The 15934-nt window shown below is 49.4% G+C and overlaps 1 protein-coding gene across 1 annotated transcript in view; it reads right to left on the minus strand.

Moving 5' to 3' along the window:
- Window positions 1–10001: 10001 nt before the first annotated feature.
- The window catches only part of Igfn1 (immunoglobulin like and fibronectin type III domain containing 1), a 31170-nt gene continuing 25237 nt past the window's right edge, over window positions 10002–15934 (minus strand). The window contains exons 20-24 of the mRNA XM_029481289.1: window positions 15221–15309; window positions 12962–13157; window positions 11837–12136; window positions 10839–11165; window positions 10002–10308 (exon numbers count right to left, since the gene is read on the minus strand). Of these exons, the coding sequence (XP_029337149.1) occupies window positions 10295–10308; window positions 10839–11165; window positions 11837–12136; window positions 12962–13157; window positions 15221–15309 (926 nt within the window). The 3' untranslated portion in view covers window positions 10002–10294. The remainder of the gene's footprint in view (window positions 10309–10838; window positions 11166–11836; window positions 12137–12961; window positions 13158–15220; window positions 15310–15934) is intronic.

The following is a 15934-nucleotide window of genomic DNA, read 5'->3' on the forward strand; positions in this document are numbered from 1 at the left end:
GCCTGGGTTTCCTGGTTTGGGGGAAGGCCCACGAGGCAGGAGTCATCCATTGAGAACTGCCAGGGGTAGCACACTGGCTGGTTGGATGTAGTTCTGATTAGTGGAGCCTGGGACTAGGAAGGGCAAGGAAGACAGGAGATAGTAACCCAGCCCAAGGGTCTGCCCTGAGCTGGCATGGGCCCAGTTCCCTGCTGTGAGCCTGCAGCTCCTAGCTCAGCTGTTCCACAAGGGCAGCTGTGGCAGATCTCTCCCAGCCTCTCCCTTGGGCCCCTCCCTCACCAGCCTGTGCCCAGCCTGTGCCCCACATCTCAGGCACCTCACCCAGGACATCACGTCCTTGGAGTATGACAGAGCTGCTGGCAGCTGAGACCACACCCTGAAATGTCTCTCCTTTCTCCTGGCCAGCCTCACCAGATTCCCCAGGCTGAGACTGGCAAGGAGGGATGGGCTAACCCAACTCTATCTTTCAGGGAAATGTCTTTTCTGGGAGCCCCATGCCAGCTCCTAGCCAGAGCCCCTGGTTAAGCCTGGCTGCCTTCTCACTTTGCTTTCCAGCCATGTCCAGTGTCATCTTGTCCCTTGATTGGACTCTGAAGTCTCATCCAGGTCATCTGAGTCGAGGCTCTGAGGGAATCCCACTCTTACTGGGCCCCAGGAGGGTCCCTCCCTGACCCTCAGAAAGCCTCCCCCCAGCTCTGGGCCTTGAGGAGAAGGGATGGGGAGATGGTATGTATGATTTGGTCTACCGTCTTCTCCACACCATGTCCAGCAGGGGTAGAGAAGGAAGTCTGAAATCTGTCTGGGATCCCCGAGGGAAGGAAGCAGAAAGGAGGGATTTCAGAGGAGACTTTGGAGAACTAAGTAAAGGGGTGGGGGTGGGGTGACAGAGATCAAGAAAAGGAGATGGAGCCAGGCTGTCTCAGAGCTTGTCCTCTATCTGGTATTCAGTCCCTTCTGGTAGACACTCAGAACCACGCTCCAACCTCCAGAAGACCCCAGGATGAGGAACTGCTCAGACAGAGGACTACAGAAGGCAGGAGCTGAGAAAGGAGACCTCTTTCTCCAGACTGGAAACAGGACCCATGGGGACAGCATGCAATTCTCCCCAGAGAGGCTTATAGAGAACAAACAGCGATCTGTTGGTACCCACAGTTCCAACCTTACCTTCATGTCGCTCCCCTATCTTAGGCTGTTCCCACATTTTCCCCCCATCTGTCACTTTAAACATCAAGACTCTCTCTATTCCAACTGTAAGTCCTATAGCACCCCCTGGTGGCACACCAGGAACAGCCTGTGATGGATGATAGTGTCCTAGGAAACCCAAGGCACCTCCTTCCCAGCTTTGCCCACAGCCTCTGCCCCGTCGCATCCTTCCTCTATTGCGGGGGCCTCGTGATAATGCGGTCTGGTCTGGCAACTTTACACCAGCTTTAGAAGGCTCCTCCGTGATAGCAGAGAGCCGGGCCACACTGCCCGAAGCCTGCGCGGCCCCGGGATGAGGGATGGAGGTGGGTGGGCGTGGCATATGAGATTTAGAAGTAACAGTAGTACCTTGACAGAAAGGCACCTTTGATCCTCACGGAAACTCTAGAAAGATTCGCCTAGGACTTTCATTTTGCGATGAGGGACTGAGCGCAACAATGTTAACCAACTTGCCCAAGACAATGCGACCAGTAAGGACGGAGCCAGGATTAACCAAGGCATCCAGGGAGCCCTGAGCTAGAGGTGCCCGTAGAATGCATAGCCGCAAATCCAGAACTAGCTTGGAGACGGAAGTCTATTCTGCCACTTACTCAGGCAAGGTCCTCTCTGAGCCTTATTTGTTCTCTGAGGGAATTAGACTACCCTGTCTCCATGACTGCCCTGAGATCTGGCCTACATATAGACTTGGTAGGCTTAGGGACCAATTGCTGCCCCAGCTGTAGTCTGGCTGCAACCCCCACCCTCAATACCCACACAAGACTGAATGGGGTCCCAGGGTCTTAAGGAAAGCAAAACGACAGACTGTAGGTGAGTGCTCAGGGAAGCAGTCTTCTTGTTTCAGCTTCCCTCTTCCAGGAAGGTCCTCTAGCATTTATTTCCCTTGAAGCCTTGAAGCCTTCAGAGCCTTTTCTCCCACCTGTGAAGCTACAGTTCCTTCTTGGTCACCAGAGGGCGCTCTTACCTACGGCCCCAAGGCTCTCCTCCAGGCTTGGCTCAGGACCCACTTTACTTCCTGTGTCTTATGGCCTCATGGCCAGAACTGTCCCCCAAGGTGAAGACTTGGTCTCTGAGCCTCTTAATGGGACACCTAGCAGCTATTGTACCAAGTAGCATCTGAGGCTGCCTGGGGCATACACACAAACTAACCAACAACAAACAAAAAACCTAAAACCCGAACAGCTGTGCGATTTCACCCCTTATTATTACCATTGAGTAGTGACCTCACGCCTGTTTACCTGTTTACCATTTTCCTGCCCTGTGTTGTCATCTCCTGAAGGCATGACTTTGTCACACAAAGGCTGGGAAGAGGTTGCTGCTGGGTGGTTCTCATGACCAATTCCAGCATGTCTTGGTGGCCACCAGATGCCTAGGAAGTGCCTGTTACAGGGCAGTAGGTAAGACCATGCCAGCTCTGGGCAGGAGGGCACATGCACAGGGAGACAGACATAAAACACTGGAGGAAGCCAGGCCCCGTCCCAGCACACCCACAGTGTCAGAACTAGAGCCAGCAGGAAGGAACGATGTATAGGTTTAGTTCAGAGAAAACAACAGACACAGATTGGCAACGTCTTAGGCGTTGTCTGTGGTCCTGGTGCTATAGAAGGAGGTTTCCATGGAGACAGGAGGCCCTACCTCACTTCCCAACATGATGGAATCTTCTGAGACCACAGCCATTGATTAAGGATTGGGGCAAAAGGACACAGTGGGTGGGTTGGCAGAGTGGGGAACTGCTGTACTTTTTTTTTTTTTTAAGGTCAATTATCCTTGTCTTCCAGCAAACTGAGGCTGGTTCCAAAGGATGCAAAACGCTTCCCGTGGGTGCCTGTGTGGAGGTGTGCTCTGCCTAGTGAGAGGCAGGAAGGGCTCTGTCTGTTTCTTCAAAGTGTTGTTTAAAGAAAGTTAGCATTCCCCTTAGTATGGAGCAGGAAGATGAGCCACACGGTCCTCCACTACCTGTGGGCAGGCCTAAGGCTCCTGGCTTTTGCTTACATTAGGCCTCCTCCACAGCCAATAGGAAGAGTGATTTGGACACAGACTGGGAGAGTCCTCTTGACCCACATGTCCTACAAGGCTGTGCTCAGGTGTAACCTCCTTCAGGAAGCCTTTCTTGATTCCTTAATGTGAGTTAGATGTCCCACAGGTGCTGTCCCATAGCTCTGCTGTGCTTATCTAAGCCACCACTGGCCCAATGTCCTGAAGCTGCTTGGCCTCTGGCCAGTGTGCCCTGAGGTTAGGGCCATCTAGGGTAGAGGCTAAAGTGTTCCCTTAACAACCAAATACAGTAAGTATTGTGTACCACTGCTCGAGGCAGTCTATAAATTAAGAGGTCATTTGGGGGTCAGGCTTTGAGGCTAGGCAAACATCCACAAGGCCAGAAGTGAGCCTGGCCTCTAAGTCTCCCTTAGTTTGTCAGAAAGGTTGCCACCAGCATTTGCATGGATAGGGGAGCACGGGGGGGCCCCAGTTCAACTCAAGAATATTCATCCTCAGCTCACAGTGGGTAGGCAACACAGGGCCATCTCTAAGGGTCCCTAAGATTTAGTCTGAGGAGACTGGCCTGGCAAATGGCTGAGAAGTGCTTAGGTGATGGGTCTTTCAAGATAACCCCTAGGTCAGATAAGAAGTTTTGGTATTTGGCAATTGACTTGCTCAAGGTGCCTTTTGTGTAACACTGAAAAGAGCTTCTAGGAGGCTGTCAGCATTCGTTCGTCCTTCAGAGACTGGTCCCTTGCCGCTGAGAAGCCTGAATCCATCCTGCAGAGGCCCTCTTCTCTTTGATCCATGGTCCACGTAACCCCAAACAACAACATAGATCCACAGTAGGTTCAGTACCTGAGAGCAGCTCTTCCACACACATGGCCACTCTACAGCTACTCAGGAACTAACAGCATCCAGCCGACTGTGCGGCTTTGCATACCTTTGCAGTTCTGTGATGTGAATCTCAGTCCTGAACCATGCTAAGCAGACATTCTATCACTGCTCTGGACCCCGGCCCCTATATTTTGATACCAGGTCTTGGTGCACAGCCTAGGCTAACCTCAGATTTGCAGTCCTCCTGTAATTCTGGTTGCATGTCACCACAGCAGGCCAGCCACATGCTTTTTTCTAACAGCCATGACCAAAAGTCAGGGTAGATGAGTTTAGAACTCTGAACAAAGCTAATGTTGAGGGGTTGTCTCGATGACGCAGTAGGGAGAGCTGCTTGCTAACAAGCCTGACACCCTGAGTTTGATCGCTGGGACCCACATGGTAGAAGGAGAGAATCCACTCCCAGAAGTTGCTCTCTGACCTCAGTGGTAATGTTAGTCCAAGCATCCATAGTAACAGTACATGACAGCTCAAGGCCACTTCCACCCTGCACTCAACTTTCCTGTCACTGCACAATGAACTGCTAGGCCCCTTCTGGTTGAAAAGACACCTATATGCAGTTGAAGAAGCCAAACAAGGGGCCATTTGAAACCAGGACTGTGTAGCAGTACTCTATCCCTCTCTACCCATTGGAGACATCACCAACTTCTGTCTACCTGTGCCCCAGCTACACACCTCCATCCCAAGCAAGGGGTTTCTCATGAACTTAATGGAAGATGCTGTTGGCATTTAGTCTAGGCTCTGCCTCACAGTTGCCTGGCAACAGCCAGGTGTGCCTGACTCACTAGGAAAGGTGCTACTTGTTCTCTCCTCTCTCTCTGCCTTTCTCTCAACTCCCCTCCCCATGCCCTGAGTAAACTTTATTGTATACTATACCGTCGTGTGGCTGGTCCCTCAGGGAGAAGGGATGCCTCAGCATGGGCCCGCAGAGGCACCCCCTTCCCCCACACCATACCACACCTCCATCAAACATATCCCAGGACTCTCTTTCTTTTTACAAAACACAACAGATGCATGCTTGGTTTACCTAGTACCACCCTTGGAGTGCATGGTAGCCCTGTTTCCGCTGAGACACTGGGAGTCTGTCCAGGAAGGGATTAAAGCAAGGGGCAGCTGGAGTGCCCAGGGCAGAGAGCAGGTGCTGCACTTACAACCTAACTATAGGACAAATAGTTGGGATAATAGCCACCAAGGCTGGGCTGTTAGAGTTATAATTGTTAATGCCACTCCTACACTCAGCTGTGGGGGAAATAGCAACGCCAAAGTGATTATAGAGAACCCACTGTCTTTACAATACCAGCTTCCCATCCATTAACATAGCATATTCATTTTTCCATGCCTTATTTTTAAAGTAAAGTTTTATAATTTCTCCATGTGGGTTTTGTTTCATCTTTTATCCATTTGATTCCTTGGGCATTTCATGTATTTGCTGCTACCCAAAGTGGTAATATTTTTAAAGTGATATTTTCTAGTTGATCTCTGCTGGTTGTAGAAATACAAACTGTCCTGAGTTAGATTCTTTTATTCAGATTCCTGTTAAATTCTCTGAGTAGTGTGTGTGTGTGTTGTGGAACTCTGTCCTTTGAGCCTGGCAAAGCAATGGCCATACTGCAATCAGAACAGCTATGATTTCTCAAGAGACCCTCACAGGATTAGGCACACTAACCTGCTATGGAAGGAAGGAAGGAAGGAAGGAAGGAAGGAAGGAAGGAAGGAAGGAAGGAAGGGCTCACAAGTCTCACGGGGCACACAGGAACAAAGGTGTATGAAACCCCATCCCCACAAGTACATAAGTAGGTAATGATTGTGTCGGTGTGGTCACCTACAGATGTCCATGCTCCCTTAGGCAACTCCAGTTAAGTTCTGTTCCCAAGCTATAGGTGGGCAGAAGCGTTTCTTTGCCTTCTGTTGCCCCCTCTGTCGCGAATAGAAGCAGACCCCTCAGGGACGTCCATGCCACACTTGATGCCTGAGGCCCAACACCACAGGGCTGGGGATGGATAAGCTTGAGAGGCACAGTCGGATTACCTCAGCTATTACAACAAGGTACATAACCAAGGTTTCTCCACCTGAGGGTTGGGTAAGGCTGGGGGGCTCTCCAGGGTGGCTCTCTATGTAGTATGGAGTGCTATGCCCTTTAGTAAATGAGATCAGCAGTGTGAGGGGAAGAATGTCCCTAAATGGCAGATGGACTAGAGAATATATTCCAGTCCTTAAAGCACGCCATAATCAGGCACTGGCTGCAACAGCGTGGACTTTGTTATGGGCAATAAGAATTGCCCTCAGGCCTCAGCGGGCACCCACACACGTGCGGTATACATATATGCAGTATACATATACATTCATGCAGAAATGAAAATAATTTCAACAGCCACAAAGGTGGGGAAACCCACGATTCAGCATGTAGATGGGGGGCACAGTTATGATCCAATATAGTAAACTGACAATCTGGAGAACTCTGCATCTAAAATGCCATGGCACATATGAGACACGGGGCTAGTCGACAAGACAGGCTACTGCTTCATCGATGGCAGAGAGTCTCAGGAATATCAGGGACAGAAGACATCACAGGGAGGAAAGATATCATTGAGAGTCGGGCTTGAGGGGGTGGAGCCTGATGCCCATTTCACTGGGTTGGAGAAATCGCATTCATAGGAAAGGTGGGGACCGAGTCCCATAGTAGAACAAACATTGTCTTTACAAAGTAGGAGAGGCCTTGTTGCCCAAACGACTTATGTTGACAGGTAGATTGGGACCCTAAGGTACCAACAGCACTCAGGGGTGGAGGAAAGGAAAGGTGAATGGCAAGTGTATTTGTGTCTCTTGAAAGCCAATATGGCAAGATTTGTAGCAAGGCAGAGAGTCTGGGGGTGTGACAAGTGTCAAAGTTGGGGCTTGCAAGCCTTCAGATGCTTTAAAGCTATAAAAAACAAAACAAAACAAAACAAAACAAAAAAACCAAAGGGTGTGAGTGATTACCTCCTGCTGAGAAGAGGGAGCTCCTTGGAATGGGAGCCACAGCCACCACGCCTCTGAAGGAAGTACTGGCCACATTGCCCACAAGACCCCATATTGAACTGAAGATCTATTAGTCTCCTACTAACTTGGAGGATAGCTGGGCTTGGACAGGAACCAATGTGACTTGGTTTCTCGCAGCCCCTGGGGCATCAGAAGCAGTGCGTATTGCAGAATGGTGGAGAGGAAAAGGATAAAACCTATTGAAGACATGGGCAGTTGTGAACTCCCTCTCCAAAGACATCCTCTGGCCATTTCTCTCCTGCAAGGTGTGTCCTGGGAGTGGAGATGGTTCACCCAGCCTGAGACCTTTCCAACAACCCAGGATGGACGATAATGGAAAGGTGGTGGGGATGGTTCAAGGACTTAGCTCCAGTTTAGTGATAGACACAACAGGAGAGAGCACAGCCTGGACCAGGCCAGGCAAAATAGCAAGAGTAAAGCCTGCCTAGTCCCTCAAGGGTGTGGAAATGCACAGCAACTCTGACGCAGCATCTCAGGATAGAGGTAGGATGGACGGCTCGAAGAGCATCATTGTGGACTACAAACAGCTGAGGTAGCGAGTGCCTCCCATCCACAGCACTGAATCCTGCACTGCTGTGGTGTTTGTTTGTTTGTTTGTTGTTTTATTTTTTGAGGCAACAATAAAAACAGTAGGGTCTTTTCCTGGTGCATAAGGAGATCTCATCAAATAAAACCAACCTGCATGCTTTACACATCTAGAGAATTAGCTGAAGGCAGGATAGTACTCATGACAGAGCAAGAACAGGGATTCAGCCTAAACAGTGTGCCGGGGCTAGGCGCGGTAGTGAGATTCTTAGAAGGGCAATGCATGAATGATACCCTACAAAGAGACTGATAAAATGCTACGATCCTTCGCACAGGCGAGGATGTCAGCCAAGGGCTGTAAACACAAAAGGCACACACAGAAGCTGAAAAGGTAGTTAAATAAAATCCCAGGGCTTGGGGTGTGCCATCTCCCGATGAGCTGTCCACCAAGGAAACCCCCAAAAGAATAAAGTGACATGCTGTTGCTACTGTGACTTAACACCCCAGAACTACATACCAAAACTTTATTGCTGAAGAGGCTGTATATTCTGCATAAGGGACACAGAAATGGAGCGAGGCTGGAGGTGGAGGCTCTGCCTTGCTAGATGGCATTTGTAGTATCAGAGGGGCTATGGAGGCTGCTGGGGAGAATTGTTGCCAAGGGTCCTGCTCAGCTACATAGGCTGCGTGTCAATGCCATTGTACAGTGAGTGAGACAAAGGATAGGTTAGGCTTTGAAGAACAAAGATTAAAGCTCAAACGTGTGATGATATAGATAATCCAAAATAAAACAACACATAGAAAGAGAGACTGAGGAAAAATGAGCTGGGCCCTCATGAGCCAAGGGAGAATATCAGGCAGTCTAACCTAAGGGAAGCTGGGGTCTCACAAGTAAAAACAATTTGACTGAATAATTAACAGAAGTGCCCGCACTTGAGGAAAATCAAGATGGCGGAGGACCTCTCTACAAACTCTACAAGCCAACACTTAACGTTAGTGGTACAGACTTGGCATCTCAGAACTGGGGAGGCGGATGCAAGTAAGGCTGGCTGAACATTGTAAGTTCAAGGCCAGCCTAGCTCTCTCTCTATATATATATATATAGAAAGAGACTCTGTTTTATATAAGCCAAAAAGTCAACAACCCAAGCCAAGCAAACAAAACCAAAAATCCCAAAGCAAGCAAACAAAAAGCTATCAACCTGGAGTTCTATGTCCAGTTTGGGAAAAAAAAATTTTTTTCGGGATCTGCGGAGATGGCTTAGTAGGTAAAGTGCTTGCAGCAGAAGCATGGGACCTAAACTCAAATCCCCAGAATTCCCTTCTTGTCCTGCTGCAAAGATGGCAAGAGAAATCCGGAGGACGAGGCAGCTTCCTCAGCGAGGCGGGAATGGACGACAGCCTGTCATACAAAGGCATTCTGGAATCACTGAACATGTCTAGTGGAATGCTCACCTCAACCACTCTCAGTCGTAGGAAGGTGTTCTTAACATCCACCCCCAGCCCCTCGACCTATGACTTCTGTTTCTTCTGCCTACGTTTGCCATGCATTTTGGTGAAGGGGAGAGAATAATCAGAAGGCAGGCAGAGAAGACTGTGCCCGCTAGTCAGGTAACCTTTCAGACCCGGTTGCAACATTCTGGGAGACTGAGGACTTGGCTTTCTCCAGGGCTCATTCATTCTCTTTCCCTGCAAACTCCAGAACAACTCTAGGTGTTCTGAAGTATTGGACCATACTTACAGGAGGGTACAGGTATAGGTATACAAGTATACAGGTGCGCCTATAGTTTCGATGGTGATGGATCACATAGAGATGGTCCCATCCTACCTATCACATGGGACAGTGAAGCTATGGAGAAATTGGCTGCGTGAATATGGAATGAGAATCAAATCTTTATGTGCTTGATAGTCTCCTGGCTCTGCTGACAGGAGCCCCCAGAATAGATTGCAGTAGAACTCTCCCCAGTCCAGAATGCTGCTGGCTCCAGGGAGGAACAACTGGCTCACAGTCTCTATGCACACAATGTTTAGGGAGGCTTAAGTCCTGCTCGTCCCAGGGTTTTTGCAGGGCAGAGGCATGCAGAAAGCAGGAGCCAAGAGAAGGGAGCCTCCACCTTACAGACTGTCTCCCCTACCCTGGCTTTTTTTGCCCTGCTGCACATGAACACAGTCCTGACTCATTCTCTCCCGTGAGCCCAGACATTCTCAGCTCCGAGGTTTGGCTTCCTTCAACCAAGCAGCCCCAAGTTACTCTGCAAAGAATTCACCTTTGACAGTCTGTCCTTTTAATGAAGTACAGATAGCCCGCAAGCCCCATCCTTGATGCCCTCACCCAGGTCCTCTGGCCTCTCTGAATTTCCATTCCTCTGGTCACAGTGGGCTCAGCTTCTGCCCCATGCACCACCCTCTCTGGAGCTTCGTTCAGAGGTGCTTAAGACTACAGCCTCCACTCTTCTTCTAGGTCTTCTTCAAGGACTTCAGCCCTTCTGGATGCCTCTCACTAGAAGATCCCTTGTTCCTGTCTCACCCAGGAACATCCACTGTCACGCTGGACCGCTGGGACCCCAGGCCAGTGTGGGTATCAGCAGCAAAGCTTCAGAGATTTGCCATCCATCTCATAGCTGTAGGGTGGGGCAAGGCCAGCATTCCAATCAAGTGGCCTAGGAGTCGTATTCTACAAGACAAGGAATGTTTTCAGATGATCCTGAAGGGACAGTGGGCCCTCTCACACCTAGCCCATTGTGAAGAGTCTGCAATGCTGGGCGTGGGATGACCCAGAGCCACCTAAGTTTTTTATTATTGGCAGCATTATTCACCTTGATGAATGGAGATGGCCAATGAGAGACTCAGCATGACCTTTTAACTCTTCCTATCCGACACAGTTATAAAAGGACTTGCAGAGCAAGAGGCTCATGTCTCACCCTGAGACATGTGCCTGCCCACACGGGGACTCTTAGGTGGGTAGTGTAGGCCCCTAAAGTAGCCAAGGTCTCATTTTACAACTGAGCAAATCAAACCCTAGGAGGTTCTGTAATGGTTAGGTTAAATATATAATAGAATGCTCATGGAGGCAGGCAGAAATCTCATGGTATACCATCTGTGTCTACTTGAAAAGCCAGGCCCTTGAGGGCTCCCTGAGGTCAGAGGCTACTCCTTCTGTTCCCTTCTGTTCCCACTTGGTCCTCTCCAGGCAGCCATGGTTACCTGTGACAATGAGGGTGGCTGTGCTGACAGCTTGTCCCAGTGGGTTCTTGGCCACAGCCTTGTATTCGCCACTGTCCTTAAGGGACACGCTGGGGATGACGAGGGAGCACACACCCAGCAAGTCAGTACTGTACACCGCAGGGTTTCTGTCCAAGCTTTGGTCATTCTTGAACCAGGTGACATGGGGCTGGGGTGAGCCCTGCACGGCACATGTCATGCGGCACTCACAGCCCTGGGGCAGAAGGTGAGCCCGCAGACCCACCAGGAAGCGGGGCTTCTGGCTCAGGTCAGGTTCCTGGTATGTCGGAGACTTCACTGTGAACCTGTCTGTGGTGCATTCCCCGGGCAGAAGGAAGGATGGTTAAAAAGCGAAGAAGGCCCCACCAGGACCCAGGATTGCAGAGTGCATCGCAATGCTGAGCCTTTCCCCACAGCTCATCTGCACCACCTGACACTGTTTTTATCTTTTTCCTAAAATCTTGTTTGGATTTTTAAAAAATGGTCAAAAACTTTAAAAGTTATTGTATATAAATCAGAACATAAGTCTCACTCCCTGGAGATGACTGTAGCTGACATTTTGGTGTAGCACTTTCTAGATATTTTTGTATTTTATAGACATAAAATGACCCAGCCAGTATTGTAATCTTTCTTTTCTAGTGACCCCTTTAAAGATCTACACCTAGTTGATTTATAAAATATACTTTGTTTTAATAGAAATACTAACTTCTATTTTTAACTCATTGCTTGCTGTTCTTTTTGAGAATTCACCCAAAGGCCCCCAGACAGTCCAATACTCACAGCCTGACTCTTTCTGCCCATCGAAGTGGGGCCCAACCTGAATCCAGTGCAGTGGGCACCAGTTCAGGTGGGCACTGAGCAGGAGGTGGGAGGCCCACTACATGTCTGGCTAGACGGAAGGCCCCAACTCCATACACTTCACAGCCCAAAGCACAGAGGCAGACACTTAAGTCCCTCCCTCCCTTTAGGGGTCCCCTTACCTCTCTGCCTGGGGATACACCAGGGTTGGCTGGTGTCTGAAGGTTTGCTGACCCCCATCTCATTCTTGGCCAGCACCCGAAAGTGGTACTCATGGCCAGGGAGGACCCCTAGGAGGGTAAAGCGGTTGGTGCGGACATAGTCGGCCACCTCGTGCCAGGATCCGTGAGATGAGGACCGCATCAGCACTGTGTAATGCAAGGGGATGCCCTGAGCCTCATCAGGAGAGGGTTCCCATTGGACTGTCACTGTCCCAGGCACATTCTCCTGCAGGTAGATGGACCCTGGTGCCTGTGGGCATGCTGAGAGAGAGAGAGAGAGAGAGAGAGAGAGAGAGAGAGAGAGAGAGAGAGAGAGAGAGAGAGAGATCATGTTGCAGAGAACATGAAATTCTGCTAGTGTCTTCTCCTGGGGGTCTACAGAACACTGTTGTCAGGCAGGCGATGGGCCAGAGGGCTTACCAACTAAGTCTGGGTATACAATTATCTCTGCATGGTGAAAAATATCCCCCAAAGAATGCTCTTTTTTTTTCTTTTGAGGCAGGGTTTCACCCACATTAACCCAGGCTAGCCTTAACGCTGAGTTCTGCCTCAGTCTCCCATGTCTGGGATTATAGGTACCCACCACCACAGATGACTTCCAAAAAAATTACTTATTAATTCACCTTTTTAATAGATAAAATGACGGGACAGGGACAGAAGTTAGAGTTTTCATAAAAATCAAATCACAAATGCCTGCGGTTAGTCTCCCTGCATTTCTGAACATTCCAGGCTGGGGAACGAGAGTCATTCCGGGGAAGGGACAATCTTAACTTGCACCAGGGTCGTGGGCAGATTCTTCCCATGGTGTCCTTTAGTGACAAAATGCTGGGAGCCATTTTTGCTCTTGGACTCAAAACAAACAAACAAACAAACACCCCCACAGATTAGAAGTAAGGGTGTGGTATCTCCAAGTTCATAGGTCAGAACATCGGGGCTTTCAGGGACTCTCCTTCTATCTGGCCTCTGAGCCTTGAAGTGTATAGGCTCAACAGTGTGGTCACCTTGCACACTCAGCACAATGAGCTACGCCCAGGACAGGTGCAGCCTTCACACCCTGGTGAGAGCTCCCTGGCTGAGCGGCCTCACCTGCTACACTGATGAAGAAGCTGTGGGTAGCTTCCTTCCCCTGTAGGTTCCTCAGCATCACCGTGTATCGGCCACAGTCCGAGAGGCTAGCTGCAGGGATCAGAAGCTGCGTGAGGCCAGCCTTCACAGTGGTCACACTTCTTTTGGGCAAGGGCAAGCCATCCTTCAGCCAGGTCACCTCAGGCATTGGGGCAGCCTGAGAACCAAGGGCAAGCTCAAATTGAGAAGAGGAAGGTTTTTTGTTTGTTTGTTTGTTTTAAAGTGTCTGTTCGAATAAATTATGTAGTCAGTATATAGAATAATAGGCTTATTGATGACATTTTATTGCATATGTATCACTGAATCTTCCTGATATTCACTGCTATAGTCCTTCTGCTTTCATTGTACACAATTCTCTCTCACACACACTTGTGCACACAGGCACACACCTACACACACACACCTACACATGCACACACACACACACACACACACACACACACACACACACACATGCACTCGAGTGCACTCAAAAAAAAGCATGCTGATTTTTTTTTCTTTCTTCCCTTAAGGCCGTCACCCTCTTGCCCCTGTCCTTTGTGATTGTTTCCTCCCTGACCTTTGCTCTCCATGGAGGAAATTTTGTAAAAGGAAAAGTATATAAGCTGGGTCCAGTGTAGAAGGGCAAGAAGGACTATTCTAGGCAGGAAGAGATGTGCCTGAGCACATGGAGATCAGCGAGGAATAGGCTCTCAGGGAGGCAGCGATGTGTGGGGCTAGCTGGTAGGTATGGAAGGATGCTGGGATAGGAAGAGCAGCTTAGCCGGGAGGCTCAGTAAAACGGTTCTGGCCCTCAGCCTCACCCCCACGCAGACATCTAGACTTCCCTGAGCGAGGTGCTGCAGTTAGGACAGTGCAGCTGGTTCTGGATTTACATGAGTGTACTTGGTGGGAGTGAGAAGAAATTCACTGGGACGAGAGTATTCCTTCCCCCCAAGGCAAGCTAGGGGTGTCTGGGGAGTTCCTGCAATAGAGAGAGGCTGCAGGAAGCAGACTATGCATCTAGCCTGGAACTGTGGTGACGAGAGGAGAGGAGAGTGGCAGGCTTAGGAAAGGAGCTGCCAGGGCTGGTTAAGAGCAGGTGGCACAGGCCTTTAATCCCAGCACTTGGGAGGCAGAGGCAGGTGGATTTCTGAGTTTGAGGCTAGCCTGGTCTACAAAGTGAGTTCCAGGACAGCCAGGGCTACACAGAGAAACCCTGTCTCGAAAAACCAAAAAAAAAAAAAAAAAAAAAAAAAGAAAGAAAGAAAGAAAGAAAGAAAGAAAGAAAAATAGAGCACTGACTGCTCTTCTGAAGGTCCTGAGTTCAAATCCCAGCAACTACATGGTGGCTCACAACCACCCGTAATGAGATCTGACGCACTCTTCTGGTGCGTCTGAAGACAGTGACAAATAGCAGAGGTCCTGAGTTTGATTCCCAGCAACCACATGATGGCTTACAACCATATACTCATTTACATAAAAATAAATCTTTAAAAAAGATTTATCTGTATCTGAGTGTCAGGCCTATGATGTCCCACTGCCTACGGGACCCCCATCGTGTGCACCTGAGAATGCTAATAGTAAGTTGCCCATGGGGGGTGTCCCAAGGATTTAGGCATCAATGATTCGTGGAAAGCACAGAGCACAGCATCCAGGTTTCGACCACCACTTTCTCAGCCCTTTGGTCAGCTTAGTCTCTTTGGTAAGAGACTGAAGAACTCAGTGCCACGTGAGAGATGAGGAGTTAAATTAGGGAGCGGTGATGGCATCAGGCAGTCTGTGTTTTACTACCACACTAGTGACTCTACGTAGAGTTGTGTGGCATTGACATTGGCTGGGGACCATCCTGAGTCAGACCCTGATCATTCACTTGCACAAAAATATATTCTAAAAGCAAAAATGATCATCTACCCTGCTGGCTCCCTCAGTTCCCGGACTAAGATTGGGAGAGATGCAGCTCTAATTTGGAGGTGTAATATTTGAAGCGACCACTAGAGGGGTGTGTAACCCCCGTTCACTCAGAGAGCAGCATGAGGCCAAATGCCAGCTTGGCTTCAAAAACCATCTTCCTCCCTACCCACCTCACATTGGACCTTATTTCAGAGACAAGTCAAAGTCTATGACTAAGGTTAAAGAATAATAAGGAAGAAGGAACACTCCACGATTGTCTAGTTTCCTGGTTGCTCAGTGACATCCCCCCTCCCCATGCCTGCCACACACTGCTTCAGGTCTACTCACTTCGAAGGAGATAGGAACGCGAATACTGTCCCCAACCCTGACCATCAGTGTATCCTTTGTGCTGGAGTCCATGAGGAACCTGGGACAGACTAGAACACACAAGATGGCTTGTCACCTCCCTCCACAGTGAGCAGCTAGCTCACCTAGGATGCAGATCGAAGGCTGAATCAATGGCCTGACAGAGAGCACTTGGAAGGGTGTGTTGGGGGAGAAAGGCCATGAGACAGGAACAGTCTTGTGGGACCATCAAAGTTGCCACCTGGGAAGGGTGGGTGACATCTTTTAATGGGGTGACATCCACTGAAGATCAGAGCCAGGCCAAGAATCTAAGATTCTGGACTCAGGAGCTCTTGGCTTTTTATTGTCTCCTTATTGTCACATGACAACTAGAGAGGATTTGTATGGCTCGAAAAGACAAAGGATCTGCTTCTAGCGATTAAGGCCCAAAGGGAAACACAATCTGCCTTGCAGTAACAGGGAGCTGGGGTATGTGCTGTCTCAAACCAAGCAGTGCCCACTCCTCAGAGTCACTTGTTTTAAATCATGGTTCTGTGTCATAACAATGGGGAGACCCTGGGTGAAGCATCTCGGGCCTTTGTGGTCATCTCTGGAGCTGTAATGAGAACGCATTTCTAAAAGGGGTCCACTTAGCTCAGTGCTCCATGCCACCCCTCTGTTAAGAAGGCAACTGGTGACTGCATAGCAGTGCCTCTC

The sequence above is a fragment of the Mus caroli genome, chromosome 1 (assembly GCF_900094665.2).
Source record: "Mus caroli chromosome 1, CAROLI_EIJ_v1.1, whole genome shotgun sequence".
In the NCBI taxonomy this organism is placed as follows: domain Eukaryota; kingdom Metazoa; phylum Chordata; class Mammalia; order Rodentia; family Muridae; genus Mus; species Mus caroli.